This window comes from Nycticebus coucang, chromosome 18 (genome assembly GCF_027406575.1).
Source record: "Nycticebus coucang isolate mNycCou1 chromosome 18, mNycCou1.pri, whole genome shotgun sequence".
Classification (NCBI taxonomy): domain Eukaryota; kingdom Metazoa; phylum Chordata; class Mammalia; order Primates; family Lorisidae; genus Nycticebus; species Nycticebus coucang.
The window spans coordinates 23729914-23750497 of NC_069797.1; the positions used below are offsets into that span (position 1 = coordinate 23729914).

The 20584-nt window shown below is 41.1% G+C and overlaps 1 protein-coding gene across 1 annotated transcript in view; it reads right to left on the reverse strand.

The window, feature by feature from the left end:
- Window positions 1-16166, reverse strand: part of LOC128571040 (NACHT, LRR and PYD domains-containing protein 1-like) — a 79487-nt gene extending 63321 nt beyond the window's left edge. Inside the window, 2 exon segments of the mRNA XM_053570721.1 lie at window positions 11635-11805; window positions 16007-16166. Of these exon segments, the coding sequence (XP_053426696.1) occupies window positions 11635-11805; window positions 16007-16161 (326 nt within the window). The 5' untranslated portion in view covers window positions 16162-16166.
- Between the last annotated feature and the right edge of the window lie 4418 nt (window positions 16167-20584).

Consider the following 20584-nt stretch of genomic DNA (forward strand, 5'->3'; position numbering starts at 1 on the left):
AGTACTTAGAGTAGAAGGGTGGTTACGGGGTGGGGCAGGGAGCAAAGGGGAGAGGTCACAGGGTAGAAACTTGCAGATATATATATATATATGTTTTTAAAAGAGAATCTAATAATTAGTTGGGACTTAGCTTGAGCATCTTGGGTAGTCTGGCATCCAAGACACTAAAGTTGTGTGCTCTTCATTTAGAAAGGCTCTTAGTGTAGGAAATATTCACACTTGCCTGATCCAGGGTTGGTAATGTTGGGCCACTTTTCTTTCTCTTTATGACACTACCCCAGTGAGCCAGCATTAATCCCATGTACCTGGTGGTGAGGAGGTGTTGGTGCCAGGTCCTGCCCTCCCATTACTAGCTGTGTAAATGTGACAAGTCAGTTAACTTCCCTGAGCCTGAGTTCTTAACATCTAGAAAGTGGGAATAATTGTTCCTGTTCTCCTGTTTTCACAGGTTCTTATTTGGAAGGCCCAAGATGAAGGCCCACAGAAGTGTTTTGGTTTGGAAATTGTGAAGTTCTATACCAACGTAAGGGGTATGTTGCACATTGTTGTTTTCCTATGGGTGTGTGAATTCTGTGGTAGAACCAGAATTCATTTCTTCGCCTGGACACGTAAGTCATAGTGAGAGGCTGGATTTGCCTCCTTCAGTGTGTTCAACTCTCACTATGATGCTTTTTCTTTCCTTTTTTTTTTTGAGACAGAGTTTCACTTCATTACTTACTGGTAGAGTGGTAGAATGTGGTGGCATCACAGCTCACAGCAACCTCAAACACTTGGACTCACGTGATTCTCTTGCCTCAGCCTCCCAAATAACTGGGACTACAGGCGTCCACCACAATGCCCGGCTAGTTTTTAGAGTTGGGGATCTCACTGTTGCTCAGGCTGGTCTTGAACTTGTGAGCTCAAGCGATCAACTCACCTCGGCCTCCCAGAATATGATGCTTTTTCAATGAACAATCTCTTGTTGCTTTCCTTTCTTGCAATCTCTTTTCCCCCAATCTCTTACTGGTTTCTTCCCTTGGAATCTAGCTTAGATTTCATGATGCCTCATTGTCAATATCCAGAACTTATTACCCTCCGACTTTCCATCACATCCTTACTGCTAAGTCCAATTCTGCCATTTCCCACTCCCCACCCCACTTTCACCTGTGTAGCAGGTTAGGTGGCTGCCACTATGGACCACACACATTCCCCTCACATGAGTCTCAACAATACCTGGCAGGCAGAGAGAGGCGTCCTGCCCTTTACAATGGCCATTTGAAAACTTTACCTTCCCCAAACCTCCAACACCTCAACCCTCACCCTCACTCGCAGCAGACAATGCCTATTTCACAGAGAAAAGGAAGCCATCAGATGTGAACCCCTCAGCTTCCCACAGTCAGACCTGTGTGTCTGCCTCTCTCTTCTCTGTCCTCATCTCTCCTCCTGTTACTGTAGAGGAGACACTTTCTCTTTCCTTCAAGGCCAGTTTCTTTCCTCCCTTTTCCCTCAGGGAATAAGGAGCCATCAGTGACTCCTCCTTCTGGGATCTCGCATTACTCCTCCTCCACTGAGACTCAAGTTCAGATCTTTTCCTTATTAAATATAAGTAAGTGGGGACACACACACACACACTTAGTTGGGCCAACATCCTCCACTGCTTTAGTGCACTTGTCATCTTCACTACCCAAAGTCTTTGAAGTATTTGTATTACACTCTCTTTTTTTTTTAAAACTCTGTCTCTCTTTTCAACCCATTCCAATTTGCATTCTGGCCTTTTGGGGATACAAAAGCTGATTCTGCTTAGGTCATCCATGACTCTCCTGCCTCTAAATCAATGGAAAGATTTCAGTTCCATGTCTTACCTGACCTCCTAGTAGGACTGTACCCTGCTGGCCTCATCTTTCTTTAAACCCTCTGCTCTGTGGAGTTCTATGACATCACCCTTTCCTGGTGTCTCTGTCACCAACCTGGCTGCTCCTTTTCAGGCTTCTTTGTTAGCTCTTTTTTGTTTGGTCACTAAACATCGGAGGGTAAGATTAACCCAAGGCTTGACATGAAATCTTCTCTTTGTATATGAATCTTAGGATCTGCTTGTTCATTTGGGCACAAAGGCAGCTGGGATTTTTGACAGGCATTACATTGGATCTATAGATCAATTTGGGAGCATTACTATGTTAACAATTTGAGTCTTCCATTCCATGAACATGGGATATCTTTCTATTTATTTAAGTCTTATTTAACTTCTTTCAACAATGTTTTGTAGTTTTCCAGTGTACATGTCTGGCTCTTCTTATGTAAAATTTTATTTCTAAGTATTATATTCTTTTTGATGTTATTATGAATGGGTTTTTGTAATTTTTTTTGTTATTGCTAGTGTATAGAAGTATGGCTAATTTTTGTATATTGATCTTGTTTCCTAAAACCTTTCTAAATTTGTTTGCTAGTTCTCATAGTTATGTTTGTGAATTTCTTAGGACTTTTTGTAAATAACATCATATCATCTATAAACAGAGATTAATTTCTTTTTTCTTTCCGGATTGGAGGACTTTAATTTTATAGTTTTGCCTAATTACCCTGGATGGAACCTTAAGTACCATGCTGAATAGAAGTGACAGGAGCCAACATCTTTGTCTTATTCCTGCTCTTAGGGAGAAAGTTTTCGGTCATCCAGCATTCAGTATAATTTTAGGAGTGGGTTTTTCATAGGTGATCTTTATCAGGTTGATACCATTCCCTTTTATTCTTAGTTTTGTGACTGTTTTCAATGTGAGAAGCTATTTTTCTGTGTCTATTCAGATAGTTATGTGGTATTGTCCTTTATTTTATTAACATAGTGCATTAAATTGATTTTTTCCTCAGTTAAAAAACTTAGTATTTCTGAGATAAATACCACTTGATCATAGTATCTAATCCTTTTTGTATGTTACTAATACTTTCTGAGGATTTTTGCATATGTATTCATAAGACATATTAACCTGGAGGTTTTTTTTTTTCCTTGTGGTGTCCTTGGTTGTCTTTGTATGATTATGGTATCAGAATAATTTGTTTGATAGAATGATTTGGCAAGTATTCCCTTTTTTCCTATTTTTGGAAGAGTTTGAGAAAGTCAGTTTTAATTCTTCCTTAAGTGTTTGCTAGAATTCACTGGTAAATTCTAGGTTAGCCTTTTTTTGAATAGCAAGCTTTTCATTTTGTAATTCATTATCTGTACTTATTATAGGTGTATTTAGATTTTTTATTTCTTGAGTCAGATTAATTTGTGTTCTTTTAGAAATAGGCCTGTTTTACCGACCTTATTAATTTGTTGGATTACAATTTCTCATAACATTCTCTTTTAGTCCTTTTTTATTCCTGTAAGTGATGCCCCCTCTTTTATTCCTGATTTTAGTAATTTGAATCTTATCTTTCTTTATCTTAGTCAATTTAGCTAAAAATTTGCCAATTTTGTCAATATTTATAAAGAATCAACTTTTGATTTCATTGATTTGTATATGTCATTTTTCTGCTTTATATTTAATTTATTTCCACTGTTGTCTATATTATATCCTTCTTTGGTTCAGTTTTGCTTCCTTTTAAAACAAATTCCTTAAAGTTTAAGATCTCTTTTTTTCCCCTTCCTTCATTTCTTCTTTCCTACTTCCCTCCTTCTCTCCCTCCCTTCCTTCCAACTTTATTTCTAGAACAGTTTTAGTTTCATAGCAAAAAGTATAGTAAGTTTTTATATACCCCCATCCCCACCCACATACCATCTTCTCCATATAGACATCCTTCACCATAGTGATACATTTGTGACCTGATTGATGAACCTGCATAGACACATCATTATCACCCAAAGTCCATAGTTTACATTGGGTTCACTCTTGGTATTGTTTATTCCATGGATTGTGACAATTATGTGATGACATATATCCACTATTATAGTATTACACAGAATAGTTTCACTATCCTGAAAATTCTCTATGTTCTGCCCTTTCTCCCTTCCTTCCCTGTTTACCTCTAGCAGCCACTGATCATTTTACCGTTTCCATAGTTTTGCCTTTTCCCAAATGTCATATGATTGGAATCACACAGTATGTAGTCTTTTCTATTGGCTTCTTTCACCTAGCATTATGTATTTAAGGTGCATATCATTTATGGCATTTACTTCTTTTTAGCACTTAATAGTCTATTGTCTGTATGTACCACAATTTATTTATCCATTCACCTATTGAAGGGTATCCTGGTTGCTACCAAATTTTAGCGATGATGAATGAAGCTGCTGTAAACATTCATGGCAGGTTAGTGTGGACATAAGTTTGAACTCGTTTGGGTAAATACCAAGGGATGTGGTTGCTGGAGCATATGATAAAAGTATGTTTATGTTTATATTTATAAAAAACTGCCAATCCATCTTCCAAAATGGCTGTACCATTTTGCATTCCTATTAGCCATGAATGAGATTTCCTTAACAGAATTTGGTGTCATCACTACTTTGTATTTTGGCCATTCTAGTAGGTACATAGTGGTATCCTATCTTCTTTTTTAAACACAGGCATTTATAGCTATATGTTTTCCTTTCAGCACTGCTTTAGCTATATCTAACACATTTTGTTATGTTGTGCTTTTGTTTCTATTCATCTCAAAGTATTTTCCAGTTTCCTTTGTGATTTCTTCTTTGACCCACTTGTTATGTGAAGTTTGTTGTTTAATTTCAGTGTCCTTGTGAATTCCCCACATTTCCTTCTGTTGTTGATTTCTAATTTTATTTCATCATGATCAGAGAAATAAAATTATATTACTTTGTGTAATTTTAAGTCTTTTCAATTCATTGAGATCTGTTTTGTGGGGCAGTGCTATCTTTGCATAGAGTTTTATTCGATATCTAACTGGCATGCCTATTTGGATACTTCAAAGGAAAATAACACCAACAAGCACAAGATCACACTCATGATACCCCATCCTCCTCTTTTGGTATTCTCTACCTCACTGAAGGTGCCACTATCTCATGAGTTGCTCTGGCCAGAAATTTAAGATCATCTTTGATATCTTCTTCTCCCTTTCTCCCTAAATTTGATTCTTTTTTTTTTTATTGTGGATTTTTTTTATTGTTTTTCTTTTCATTTTATTTTTTTATTTTAGTCACATATACATAGATCATGAATACATTTATGCCTTTGTGAGATTCAATGTGTCGATTATTTGTGCAAATTGGAGTGCTTACATCCTACTAATTAACAAAGCTTTCACCTCATTTACTTAATCACAGTGTTAAGACATTTGTGTTGAATACTTGATAGATTTGACTTGTACCGTTGCAATATGCTTCATAGGTGAGGTCCCACCATTAACCCTCCCTCTATCGAACCACCCCCCTCCCTTCTCATTCTCCTCCCCTTCCCTCTTTCATCCTGGGCTATGGTTGTGATTCATCTCTCATATGAAAATGTGAGTGATTATAAATTGGTTTTATAGTAGTACTGAGTACATTGCATATTTTTTTTCCAGTCCAGAGATACTTTACTAAGAAGAATATTTTTTAGTTCCATCCATGTAAACATAAAAGAGATTAAGTCTCCTCTGTTTTTTTCTTTTTGCAGTTTTTGGTCAGGGCTGGGTTTGAACCCGCCACCTCTGGCATATGGGGCCGGTGCCCTACCCCTTTGAGCCACAGGCACTGCCCCAAGTCTCCCTCTTTTTAAAATTCTGCATAGTATTCTACATTTATTGGATACATATACCACAATTTATTGATCCATTCATGGGTTGATGGGCACTTGGACTTCTTCCAAGACTTGGCAATTATGAATTGAGCTGCAATGAACAATCTGGTACATATATCTTTGTTGCCAACTGATTTTTGGTCTTTTCGATATACACCTAGTAGAAGAATTGCAGGATCAAATGGCAGGTCTACATTTAGATCCCTGAGTGTTCTCCAAACTTCTTTCCAAAAGGAATGTACTAGCTTGCATTCCCACCAGCAGTGCAGAAGTGTTCCCTTTTCTCCACATCCATGCCAACATCTGTAGTTTTGGGATTTTGTGATGTGGGCTACTCTTACTGGAGTTAGATGATATCTCAAAGTGGTTTTGGTTTGCATATCTCTGATGATTAAAGATGATGAGCATTTTTTCATGTATCTGTAGACCATGTGCTTGTCTTCTTCAGAGAAACTTTTGTTCATGTGTCTTGCCCACAATGAAATAGGATCACTTGTTTTTTTCTTATTAATAAGGTTGAGTTCTGTGTGGATTCTGGTTATTAGATCTTTGTCAGAAATATAACTTGCAAAAATCCTCTCCCATTCTGAGGGCTGTCTATTTGCTTTACTGACTGTGTTCTTGGCAGTGCAGAAGCTTTTTAGTTTGATGTTGATTCAATTGCCTGTGTTCTCCTCATAAAGTATTCTCCCAGGCCAATTTTTCCAAGTGTTTTCCTTGAACTCTGTCCAAGAATTTTTATAGTTTCATGTCTTAAGTTTAAGTCTAACCAGTGAGAGTCAATTTTTGTTAGAGGAGAAAGGTGTGGGTCCACTTTCATTCTTCTACAAGTTACCAGCCAATTCACCCAGCACCATTTGTTAAATAAGGAATCTTTCCCCCACTTTATATTTTTGATAGGCTTATCAAAGATCAAATGATAATAAGTGTCTGGGTTCATCTCTTGGTTTCCAATTTTGTTCCATATATCTACCTCTCTACTTTTGTGCCAGTACCATGCTGTTTTGATCACTATAGATTTATAGTATAATCTAAAGTCTGGTAGCGTGATGCCTCCTGATTTGTTTTTATTTCTGAGTAATGTTTTGGCTATTCAAGGTTTTTTCTGTTTCCATATAAAATGAAGTACTAATTTTTCCAGATCTTTAAAGTATGACAGAAGTACTTTAATAGGGATTGCATTAAATCTGTAGATTGCTTTGGGAAGTATAGACATTTTAACAATGTTGATTCTTCCCAGCCATGAGCCTGGTGTATTTTTCCACTTGTTAACATCTTCAGCTATTCCTTTTTTTCAGAGTTTTATAGTTCTCTTTATAGAGATCTTGCATGTCCTTTGTTAGATACACTTCAAGATATTTCAACTTCTTTGGCACTATTGTAAAGGAAACACAGTCCTTAATTGTTTTTTCACCTTGACTATTGTTTGTATATATAAAGGCTACAGATTTGTGAGTATTGATTTTGTATTCTGAGATGCTGCTGTTTTCCTTGATCACTTCTAGGAGTATTGTAGTTGAGTTCTGGGGTTTTCCAGATATACAATCATATCATCTGCAAAGAGTGACAGTTTGATCTCCTCTGATCCTATTTGGGTACCCTTGATTGCCTTCTCATGCCTGATTGTGATGGCTAACACTTCCTTTACAATGTTAAAAAGCAGTGGAGACAATTGGCAACCTTGTATGGTTCCTGATCTGAGTGGAAATGATTTCAATTTTACTCCATTCAACACAATATTCACTGTGGGTTTGCTGTAGATGGCCTCTATCAATTTAAGAAATGTTCCTTCTATAACTATTTTTGTTCTGATCAAGAAAGGGTGCTGGATATATAAATATTTTTCTGCATCAATTGAGAGAACCATATGGTCTTTATTTTTTTATTTAGTTTATGTGATGTATTATATTTATAGATTTGTGTATATTGAACCATCCTTGGGACCCTGGGATGAAACCCACCTGGTCATGGTGTATAATTTGTTTGATGTGTTGCTGGATTCTGTATGCTAGGATCTTATTGAATATTTTTGCATAAATATTCATTAGAGATATTGGTCTATAATTTTCTTTTCTTGTTCAGTCTTTTCCTAGTTTGGAGATCAGGGTGATATTTGCTTCACAGAATGTGTTGGGGAGTATTCCTTCTTTTTCTATGTTTTGGAAAAGGTTAAGTAATATAGGTACTAGTTCCTCTTTAAAGGTTTGGTAGAATTCTGATGTGAAGCCATCTGGTCCTGGGCTTTTCTTTTTGGGGAGATTTCTTATAATTGCTGCTATTTCAGGACTTGATATAGTCTTGTTCAACATTTCCACTTCTTTCTGGGTAAGTCTAGGAAGGTGGCATGTTTCCAAGTATTGGACTATTTCCTTCAGATTTTCATACTTCTGAGAATAGAGTTTTTTATAATATTTATTAAGGATTTTTGAATTTCTGAGGAGCCTGTTATTTGGCCTTTATCATTTCTGATCAATGAAATTAGGGATTTTACTTTTATTTCTGGTTAGGTTGGCCAAGGGTTTATTGATTTTATTGACCTTTTCAAAAAACCAACTTTTTGATTTATTATCTGTTGTATAATCCTTTTGTTTTCAATTTCATTTAATTCTGCTCTAATTTTAGTTATTTCTTGTCTTCTGCTGGGTTTGGGGTTGGAATGCTCTTCGTTTTCCAGTTGCTTGAGATGTCCCATTAAGTTGTTGACTTCTTCTCTTTCTGTTCTTTTGAGGAAGGCGTGCAATGCTGTAAATTTCTCTCTTAGGACTGCCTTTGTGATATCTCAGAGGTTCTGGTAATTTGTGTCTTCATTATTGTTTTGTTTCAAAATTTGATAATTTCCTTCTTAATCTCATTCATGACCCAGCTATCATTCAGCATGAGGTTATTTATTCTATGATTTTATATGAGTATGCAGATTCCTGTTGTTACTGAGTTCAACATTTATTCCATAATGGTCCAAGAAAATACAAGGAATGATTTCTATTCTTTTAAATTTGCTGATGTTAGACTTGTGACCTAAGATGTTATCAAGTTTGGAGTATATTCCATGGGTTGATGAGAAGAATATGTATTCAGTTTCGTTAGGATGAAATGTTCTGTAAATGTATGTTAAATTTAATTGTTGAATGGTTAAGTTTAAATCTATAATTTCTTTGCTTAATTTCTTATTGGAGGATCTATCCAACACTGCCAAAGGGGTGTTAAAATCTCTGACTGTTATGGTGCTGGAAGAAATCAAGTTGCTCATATCTGTTAGAGTCTCTCTTATAAATTGAGGTGCATTCTGGTTTGGTGCATAAGTGTTAATAATTGAAATCTCATCACGTTAAGTGTTGCCCTTAACATATATGAAGTAATCGCCTTTATCTTTCCTTACTTTTGTTGGTTTAAAGCCTATTAAATCTACTAATAAAATTGCAACACCTGCTTTTTTCTAATTTCCATTTGCCTGAATTATAGATGACTATCCTTCATCCCAAGTCTATATTTATCTTTTAAGGTAAGATGAGACTCTCGTATGCAGCAGATATCTGGCCTGAGTTTTTGTATTCAGTCAGCCAACCTGTGCCTCCTTAGAGGACAATTTAAGGCATTCACATTAATTGAGAGTACTGATACTGGTAGTATTTTGGGCATCGAGTTTTTCAAAAGTCCAGTGGACATTTTTAATCCTTTCACCACTGTGAAAGTTGGAGTTTGATCAAAGTCTTCTAGTGAGTTTACTTTGGTGGTAGAGGATTGAGCTGGTCATTATGGAGGCTAGGTCTGAGAATATCTTGGAGAAGTCATTTAGTTATGGCAAATTTCTTCAACATGTGAATGTCATTACAGTATTTAATTTCTCTTTCGTAAGTGCAACTCAGTTTAGTTAGATACAGGATCCTGGGTTGAAAGTTATTTTGTTTCAGAAGATTAAAGGTTGATGACCACTCTCTTCTAGCTTGAAAGGTTTCAGCAGAGATATCTGCAATCATTGTAATATCCTTCCCTTGTAGGTTATGGTTTTCTTACGTCTGGCTGCTTGCAGAATTTTCTCCTTCATATTCACTTTGGTGAGGTTAATTATAATGTATCTAGGAGATGTTTTATTTGGATTGAGTTGTGCTGGAGTTATGAAACTGTCTGATATCTGAATTTCAGAATCCCTTGCCCTGTTTTGGAAGTTATTGTTGATTATTTGTTGCAGTAGAGCATATGTGCCTTTTGAAGCAACCTCATCACCTTCAGAAATTCCTATAAGGTGAATATTAGTTTTCTTTGAATTATCCCAGAGCTCTCAGAGAGAACGATTTGTTTTTGCTCTCCACTTCTCTTCCTCTTTGAGCATTTTGGAGTGTTCAAAAGCTTTTTCTTCAATGTCAGAGATCCTTTCTTCTGCCTGTATCTATTCTGTCACTGAGGGATTCTACTGTATTTCTCAGATCTTTGGGAGCTGCAAATTATTGCCTCAATGTGTCAAAATCTTTGGTGATTTTGTCTTTGAATTCATTGAATTCTTGAGACAACTTGTTAATTACTTCTTGAAATTCTAATTCCATCTTTACTTCCATTCTGTTGATCTTATTTGCCATCCAAATTCTGAACTTGATTTCTGACATCTCAGCCAGTTGTTTATGAATGGGATCATGCAGTATGTCTGTTTTATCATTTCTCGGGAGAGTTGATTGACTCTTATTATTCATGTTGCCAGAATTTTTCCACTGATTCTGCCCCATGAATATTTTTCACAATTTTGCTAGTTGGGCAAGTAAGGTGAAATTGGATTGGGAGCTCCTGTAGTTGTGGTTAACCAGCCCTTTGCCAAGGATCTTGGACTGGTGACTGTAGCTTCTTCCCCTACAGCTTTGCAAAGGACCTGTACAGTACTACAGTCTGAGGCTCTGGGGACCTACTTGGTGTGGTGAGGGTAGGTGGCTTTGTTTTATATTCAGATTTTTTTTTCAGATCTTAGTTGATCAGTGACTCTGGGTTGAAAACTCAGCTGAAATTTATGTTCTTGGAGTCTCAGCTTGCCTCAGCAGAGGTGACGTGCGGTTATCACTCTTCTCTCACAGCTTGGCTCCCAGTCTTCAGCATTGTTGGGTACTTTCTGGTCATAATCCTTCCCTCTGGATGGAAGCTTCTGTCAGAAGCTGGCTCCAGTTGGCCACCTTGCCCCCCTAAATTTAATTCTTTACTGAGCCCAGCTATTCTGCTTTTCTAAAACTTTTGAATCCAGTCACCTCTTTCCATCTCTATGGCCAATACCATATTAATCAAATACTGTTTTTTACAGAAACTACTATAATTTTCCTTAGTTTAAACTATCACCATCTTTATAAGAACTACTAAATGGTTTCCTAAGCAATAAGATTTGTGCATAGGAGGCAGTTTCTATGTTGAAAATGTACTGATCTTCTCAATTTTCTGTTTAAAGTTGTATCAAGAAAAGATTCCTAACCCCAACATGGCCCAGAGCATTTGTATAGTCTGCTTCCTGCAGGTCTCTCTGGCCTCATCACACCCCTTTGCTCTCTGCCCACCAGATACACAGGCCTGTTTTCAATTTCTTGGCTGCCTCATCCTCCCTCCTGTCACGTGGGCTTTGTACATGCCATTACCTCTGTCTGAAACTTTCCCCCTGCTGTTTCTGTGAAATCGCCCGTATTCTTCAAATCTTTTTTAAGCATTACTTCCTCAAGAAAGTTTTTTTACACTGGAGACCAGATTACTATAAATTTATTATAAATTTGTTAGTATATTTTTTTAAATTAATATCAGTGTCTTGTAAAATCTGTGAGAAAAAGAATCTTGTGTTTGTTTACCATAGTAGCCCTTGCACCTGTCAGTGCATGGGCAGAAAGGGCCACAATGAATGTTTGAGGAATACAAAGACCAATCCCTCATCCTAGACTCTGCTTCTGCCTTGAATGTGCTGCTCAGCCATGCTTTGGTGCAGAACCCCGGCCATACTCACCGCAGAGTCTCCAGGTGGCAGTGAGGACATCTCAGGGTCTCAGTAAGACTCTGCACTGCAGAGCAGCTCAGCGAGTTTCCACTTAGTTCCAGCTCCTTCAGGCTTCCAGTGACTTCAAGAATAGAGAAGAGAAGCTGCCAACAGGCATCTGTGACTGTGACCTGCATGAACCTGAGGGAGGGAGAGAGGGATAAAGGAGAGGTTATCTGTGTGTGTGTGTGTGTGTGTGTGTGTGGGTCTGATGTGTACAGCCCTGCACAACACAGTGGGCGTTCTGCCTTCCTGAGCACCAGGCCATTGTAGGTGGTGCTACCCCGGGACTGGCCAGGCTCCCTACCAGGCCCTCTGTCCCTACCACCTGGGCTCAGGGCTCCTCCTCTGTGTGGCTCCTCATTCCACAGCTGCCCCCCTCACCACAGTGTATTGATATGCTCATTTGGTGTGTCTGTTTCTGCCTCAGCCTGGGAGGTTCCTCCTCAGTCTGGGAGGGTCCCCAGGAGGTCTCTGAGGGCAGGGGCAGACAAAAAATGTCATCATTTTTATCTGCAGCACCCAAGCATAGGGCCTGGCACAGAGGAGGAGCTTGGTGATTTGGACAGCCTTCCTCTCTTTGATGCAGACAGAACTGTCATCCTTTTGCATAGATATTCTGGACTCCCAGTGCCCAGAAAGGAAAGGAGATGGGAGATGGGCACAGAATCTGGGAGAGGTGGTCTGAGAGTGAGTTTATGGTGAAAGGTAGTATGTGATCATATACATATATACTGCCAGTTGGCTCGCATGAGACTGTATCCCCTTCCAAGAGTAGCAAGACCACAGAGAGGGTCTGCAGGAGGAGATGGAAAAGGGAACATCTTAGCAGAGGATATTTGCAGACTGGAGAGGGGAGCATGATGGAGTTTGAGAGTGTTGGAATAGAGGCTGCCTTGTATAATTTTCACCCCTTTAATTTCTCCACTTTCATACACTGCTTTAGTGACCTCATCTACTTCCCAGGCTTTACCTTCTCAAGCTCTATCCCAAGTTTCATATTCATAATTTTATTTTCTCCCAAGCAAGTACTAACCAGGCCAGACCCTGCTTAGCTCCTGAGATCAGATGAGATCTGGCATGTTTAGGGTGGGATGGCCATAGACTGATGTTTCTGTGTTCTGGTGAGACAGCTTCACTAAATTTCAACCTGATACATTGCAATATCTCTACACCCTTAATTCATCTTCCCAGCAAGGCTGCAGAGCTGTGCTGGGGCAGGAGCAGAAGCCAGGGGCAAGCACCTGCATGTTGGCTTCACTCCCTGGGCCTCACTCAGCCCTCAGCTGCAAAAAGTGAACAAGCACAGTTTCAGCCACAGAGAGTTCCGTGAGGGTTAAAAGATATTACAGAGAATCCCAAAAGTTTTAAGTTTCAACACCTTCTGAAGTACAAGTGCTACAAATATGTCAGAAAACCCCCATCAGTTAAAAGTTTAATTATCTGAAATTTTTACACTTACTTTTTTTTTTTTTTATTGTTGGGGATTCATTGAGGGTACAATAAGCCAGTTACACTGATTGCAATTGTTAGGTAAAGTCCCTCTTGCAATCATGTCTTGCCCCCATAAAGTGCGACACACTACGCTTACTTTTTTACACTTACTTTAATTTTTAATTTTTTCTTTCAGTTAGCCTTTGCCATCTTTAATAAGAGTGACTGAAACAAAAAAATTAAAAATTAATTATTCAAAATGCACGATGCTTCATTACAAGCCAAATATATGGGAGCCTCCTACCTGCCATTTTCATTTCCTTAATATCTCTGGTTGGTCCTCCTTTCCCTTACCAGGGCCTTCAGCCAGGCTTCCTTATTTCTTCCTGGACCTTTTTGTTTGTTTACAGTAGACTCTTAGTGTTCTCTCCACCTTGCCTAGCTGATTCTATGCCTTTAAAATTTCCTTTCCCATTTGCAGCTATAGCCCTGCCTTACCCATGGGATGCCCTTCAGGCTCTACTTACCACTGTCCATCCTAAACTCTCTTGCTCTGGCCTCATATTCCTGGTACCTTGTGCCCCCACATCAGGCTACTTCCACTTGCAACTCCTGTACACAAGTCTGTCAAGACCTACTTCATGTTTATTTCATTTTATTTTTTGAGACAGGACTCAGTTGCCCTACCTAGAGTTCAGTGGCATCATCAGAGCTCACTGCAACTTCAAATTCCTGGGCTCAAGGCATCCTCCCACCTCATTCTCCTGAGTAGCTGTGATAACAGGCACCTGCCACAATGCCCAGCTAAGTTCTTTATTTTTGGTAGAGACAGTCTTAGTCTTGCTCAGGCTGGTCTTGAACTCATGACCTCATGTGATCCTTTCACCTTGGCCTCCCAGAATGCTGGGATTACAGGAATGAGCCACTGCTTCTGGCCCTATTTCACATTTATAATCACGAACAACTAGAAACAACCTAAAAGGGGCAAGAATAGTGTAATGGCTTAATCAGCCATGGCCCTTTCCCTGTGGAAAACCTCATGGTCGTTCAAAAGCTGTTGTATCAGATTACTTAACACAGGAAGATAACTTGATACGTCATGAAAATAAAGCTGATGTAAAACAAAAATGTATGGCATGGTTCAATTTTGCCATAGAAATGAATGTCCCTAGAAAAAAGGCTGGAATTCTTAGAATTGACCATTCATTCTTATAGGCAAAAAGCCTATATACCTTTGACTCTGCCAGTCTGAGAGTGAGCAGGTAAAAAGTCTTATTTGACACAGTCTAGGAGAGACTGGGGCAGAACTCCATTACAACCTGTATCCTGAGAATATTGGAGGTAAAAGTCCCATGATCAAAGGCTGGCCTTGGAGGTTGGGGGCTCGCATGCATGTCAACAGTATGTCTTAGGAATCTCCTGGCTGTGTTCTTTTAAGATTAAGTTACTGCCTCCAGATGGCTTGAGGCCTCAAAAAGCAGGCATTCATTCAGCCTTTCTCCCCCGCTGTAGTCTGTAACATTATCAGTATGTGGGTAAATGGCTGACGACATATTTTTCCTTGATAGTTCTTTTAGGTAAGATAAAAAACAGAAGAATGTAGATTAGCTAATCAGTAGACTATTAGACACTAGAGAAAGAGTAATCAGTTTTTACAATGTATTTGTCTCTTTATTGATTAACAGTGTGTACGTGCAGAACCGGCTATATAAGATGGGGAAAAATAAAGTTACTTTGCTACTTGGCAGCATAACAGCTTGTAGCCCCCTTTACTCTATGCTATTTCAAAAGCAGGTCTATGCTTTGCAACGCTGACCATCTGTGAGGAATTCACACAACAATTCTTAATGATGGTCATCTCTGAGCCTCAGAATTCTAGTTGACATTAATTTTCATCTTTTTGCTTACTTATCTATCCTTATTTTTCTACAATGAACATGAATTATATTGTGAGAAAAAAACTTAAAAAATCTGAAAATAAAAGACCCTAATCTAACATTTCTTCCTCTGAGAATTTTTTCTTTCCTGGTCCCCTAGTGTGCTCACTTCCTTCCCTGGGCTACAATAGTACCTTGTCCAGACCTTTAATACCTACAGTAAGGAATTAACACCTACAACAAGGTGTCACACTCTGTTGTCCTTATTGGATGAATGCTATCTTCTCCCCCAGTCTTTAAGCCCATTAGGGCAGGGATGTGCTTTTTAATCTGTGATCTATATGGCCTGGCATAAGAGTAGTACTTAAGAAATATTTATGGAATGAGTCATCCAAAGGGGGAGAGAGACAGGTACCAGTATTATAAGTAATACTGCAACAGAGGCAAGGGAAGTCAGATGGGGAAGTTCTCAGTGTTGCTGGTCTGGAGGAGGATCAGAGAGAGATGCTCCTGCATGCTCAAAGGAAGGTTCCAGGTTGAGAGACCCAATCCTGGCACCATGCACACAAAGAAAGAGTCAGTTGTGCTGGGAAAAATAGAGGACTTCTTTTCAGACCTGGATTCTGAGAGGGTGGGGGAAGATCTCAGGGTCGTTGCTATTGTCATTGAGGGGGACACTTGAAGCAGCCCAGTGAGCAGTTTCTCAGGAGAAAGCATGTTGGGAGAGGAGCAGGTGCAGGGGTGCTACCTGACCCTTGGGGAGTGTGGGGACAGCTAAGGTCAGCATGAAGGGGGAGTATGTCAAGGAGAGGTGATCAGTGGTCCTAGGGGTAGGAAAAGGGGTGAAGCTCAAGGTGGGATGCCACCGGACCTCTCTAGAAGCAAGCAGGGCCTGTCCCAAAGTGGGCAGAGAATGGCAGAGATTGCATTAGCCCCGTGCCCAGTCTCAGTGAGAGTGCCTTCAGTGCTCAAGACATTCAGGCTCATGAAATAGACAGAGGAATTGGAGAGAGGGGCAGGTGTGTACTTACAGGACTACCCCGGGAAGCCTCCGTGTTGGTATGTGCTGTTCACCCTTATTCAGTTGAAGCCTCTTCATGTGGTGGCAGAATTTGATGCAGAAAGTGAACACCAAGAGCTCTATGTCTGTTTGGACACACACACTTGATCCTTGGACATGGACCATCACCTGTGTCAGGAACTCCTCATCCTGAGTCTCGTACAAACAGTGGAACAACTCCAGAAAGCCAGGCTGCCGGGGAGACCGCAGGACGCAGCTCTCCCCCTTGGCCCACTGCAGCAGCTCTCGCTTCAGCTCTGGAGCCCGCTGGCAGGTGAAGATGCTCTCCATCTCTCTCCCCACCTGCTCACTTAAAAGGCCGAATAGGAAACGCATGGTTGGTGCCTGGGACAGGTCATGTGTTTTGTATGCTTGTAGCAAACCTCCCACACCTCTCATGCTGTTAGGACATTCACCTCTCTCCTTCTCATTCCCCAGGACACAGGACACTGCTGCAAAGAACTCCTGGAAACACCTGTGAATGAAGCGGTAACCCTGGGAGTTGGGGTGCTTTCGAACACCCATTGTCACAAAAGTGGAAATAAATGATGGGCTCATCTAACCTGTGTCCCCTGAAGTCATGCTGCCTGAAAAGGCTCCTTTTTCTCCGGATGCCCTCAGCAGTCAGGGAGCAGATGCCCCTCAGCTGGGACCCCAGGGGCTGAGACATGGAGTCTGGGAGAGGTAGTATAGGTAGAGGCCAGTGGCAGTCGGGGTGGTCAGTGTGAGATCCTCCTCCCTCTCCATCTGCTGCTTCAGGCAGGTGCAGACCAGCCAGGACAGCCAGGGCATGAGACACATGGTCCAGACTGCTCGGTTTGACTCAACCCAGCTGAGGGCTCTAAGTGCTTGGCTTTCATCTGTGAAATAGTTGTAGAAATATTCCTTCCTGCCAGACTCAGAGAACCCCAGGACCTCCACCAACGTGGCTGCTTCAGAGAAGGAATGAGCTTCTGCAGAGCCACAGTCCGAGTCGTGATCAGAAAGGATGCCTTGGGAAGTACGGTTTTCCCCAGCAAACTGCCCAGCAGCGTGGCCACCTATTGTGGCTGGCTCCAGTGTTGACAGAGCTCGGCACTCTGTTGCTGCAAGACCCATCTTGGCTCATCTACACCATCGAGGATGAAGAGCAGCTGCTCTGGCCGAGACAGGACCTGTCCAAGGGGAGCCGGAGGGGCCGCCTGGGCTTTTGTGATGAGCTCAGCGAGACTCACCACCTTGGACTGGGTCAGCTCTCTGCAGCGGAAGTAGAAGACGTGCTTGAAGCGGTCCTGGAACAGCCAGCCTTCCTCCCAGCCTCTCCGCACCTGCCTGGCCAGGGTTGACTTCCCAATTCCAGCGGCTCCATGCAGTATGATCATGCGAGGTTCTTCTTGGGTTCCCAGGCTTGGGCCAAATAAGTCTCTGATCTCAATCAAATGTCCTTGATTCTCCACCAAAGGGACTTGTCTTTTCCTTTTGACCAGGGACTCAAGGCCTCTGGGGTGAGGTCTTTGTAGAAGTAGCAGCTGTGTGAACTTTTTGTGCAAATCTTTATTTTTACAGGACTGTGTGAAACACAGCTGCGGTCTGCTTGGGTACATTGCCCCCAGTACTAAGGGAGAGAAAGATGGAACATAAAGGTATATAACAGTGATGTTCATTCATTTTTTCATTCATTCAACAGCTATTTTAGGCACTTACTCAAAGGCACCGACGGCACTGGCTGCAGAGATGGCTGTGTTCTTGCCCTGTAGCTGGAGGAAGGTTGTATTGGGAGTGAAAGATGTGGCTTCAAATCTTGACTCAACCAAGCCATCCTCCCTGTATGACTTTCCTTCTTCAAATGTTTATCAAGGGCTTTCTCTGAGTTAAGTATTGCTGCTGCTGCTGTACAGGCTGGGAATAAAGAGTGAACAAAACATGTACTCTCTATCCTCATTAAGCCCATGGCTTGGCCCATTAGCTCCTGAGCCTTGGTTTTCTCATGTGTAAGTTGGGGCTGTGAGATCTCCCTGCAGGAGGTCATTCAGGGGTGAAGGAGATAATTATGCCATTGGAGATGCTGTGAGGTCCTGACAGCATCCCCTCAGCTCCCACCACTGCAGTACCTGCTAACGCCATCCTTCTGCAGCACCTGTGATGGTCAGTCTGAGGATTCTCTTGGCCCATAAGTGGGTGAGCCAGAAACACTGGGGAGTTAAGACTCTAGGAGGAGTCCTCAGTGGACAATGGATGGGGATCCCTTGTCCCAGGACAGACACCCCAAGGCATGTCCACACTCTCTTCCAATCATTCCTGGTCGAATGTTTACATGGGGCAACTTGCTCCATAGTGTACCTTTGGGTTCCCCCCTCCCTATCTCACTTCTTCTCCCCAGTAAAATACTTGAAAGCAAATCCTTCGTTGGCTCTGCTTCTGAGGGATTCCAACATGAGACAGAAGGGGAGATGCCTCTGAGCTCACAGATAGGACTGTCCTCTAGAGAAGGACTTCTTCTAAATAGTAGAATTGCTACAAACTCTTCCTTCTTTCCCCTCCCAATATATTGAGTGCCTCTTGCTTTTTCCTTGCTATGAAACCATTATCAAGAATATTATTTTGTTCAAGTTCTTCACTTGGAAAATTCCCTTAGAATTTAGAATCAAGAAAATATGCATTTCTCTTGAATTGGTCTTTTCTGTTGAGTAATAGGTATTATGTAACCTGTTATATATCCCTTTTTGTCTTGGTTGCTAGTTATGTTCGGAAGCAATGGAAACCTCAATTATAGCAACTGATTAATCCTCATGGCTTACATACTTGCCGGTTTTCACTTTTAAGGTTATCACATTCTAGTAAGGTTATGGCATTTGAACGTTTCTATAAGATGCCTCTAATCTTACTTTTTTCTCCTTCCTTTCTTTTTCCATTTTTTTTTTTTTTTGAGTGGCAAGTGGTGTAACTAATCAAGCCATTTGATATACTTTGAGCCTGGGCCCAATTTTAGGACCATGAATTCTACAAATTTACTCCTAGCTGGGTACAGAAGAACTCTTTTTAACATAACATCTCTCAGATTTCAAAAGGGACTTCTCCTAGTGCACTTATTGAGAGGCACTATAGTTCAGTGGTTAAGACCATGGCATCAGGGGCCTGTGTACCTGAGGAAGAGGCAGTAAGATGTATGAATTGAAAGTGTGTATTGTGGAGTCAGAGAGACTGAAGTCTGAATGCCATCTCTGCCACTACTAACTAGGAGACTTTCCTTTTTGAGCCCCATTTCCTCATTTTCAAGGTCAGATAATAAACAACATCTTATGGGGCAGCTGTAAAGTTTAAGCACAATGGGCAAGTGTAGCAGCAAGACCCAGGGCCTAACACAGAGGATGTCCAGCAAACACTATGGGCGTGTGACTTGCTCTGTGCTTCCCAGGGAGGGAGAAGCTCAGTGGAAATCAAATCCAGCTCTCTTGACCCCAACCAATGTCCTGTCCATGAAACTGGGTGAAGTGTTTCCTGTGCTAGAAGAGGCACCTGCGTTTTAATGTTCAGGGGTGTTCTGGAAACAGTGCCTTGGTCCAGTGGAGAGACTCCATAGCAGGACTTCTGGAGAGCCATTTCAGATGTGTTTCAGGTCCTCTGTTTAGCCTGTCAACCTGGCCCCAAGGGGACTCTTTTATATTTGTTTCTTGGAGGAGCAGGGCAATTGGACATTTTTTAGCTCACATTATGTTCTGTAACAGCCAGCAACCTCTGTGAGCTGCTCTTTGCAATCCCTGCCCCACCCCACACTCAGGACCAACTGTAAGAGGACCCTCTTACTCTCTCCTCCCCACAATTAACCAATTAACACTCAGTTCCCATTTTTCCATGGCACAAAAGTTTTGGCAGTTTGGAGCAATTCAGAAAGGGGGCTCTGCTGTGGTTCCAGATCTGAAGGGGGGCAGAGTAGAGAGGGTGGATCTACCCCAGGGGACTCTTGGGAAGGTGCCCCCCCCAGGGCACTCTTGATCCATGCCTTTGCCACCCCTCTCCCTGAGCTCAGCAGGGCCTCACCGGTGATGTTCATTTCAGATGTTTCAGTCAGATACCACTTGGTTGCAAGAGCCTCCTGATTTCTGGGCTTTGGTCTCGGCTGAGGTAGGCATTTTCTACCCAGCAGCACCACTGTGGTTGCAGAGGTATTGGGTGACTCCTGTCTTGCAGACTGGTGGTCTGGGGACCTTGAAAGATCTTGGTAGGAGAACAGGGAAGGTTTTTCTGTGAGGGAATTACAGTAAAGAAATGACAATTTAATGAGCATGCATTTTATTTTTGGTGCATACTATTGGAACTCTTACAACTGTGTTTTAGTAATTCTATTTTTAAACCCATGTAAGCATAGAGAGATTATTTTATTCTTAGTAGCTAGCTGGTTTGAAACTCCTCAGTGGGAATACAGTGTTTAATAGGTAGTAACTTTTTTTTTTTTTGAGACAGTCTCTCTCTGTTACATAGGCTACATTTCACCCAATGTCTACCTAGCTCACTGCAGCCTCCAATTCTTGGGCTCAATTAATCCTCCCACCTCAGCTTCCCAGTAGCTTGG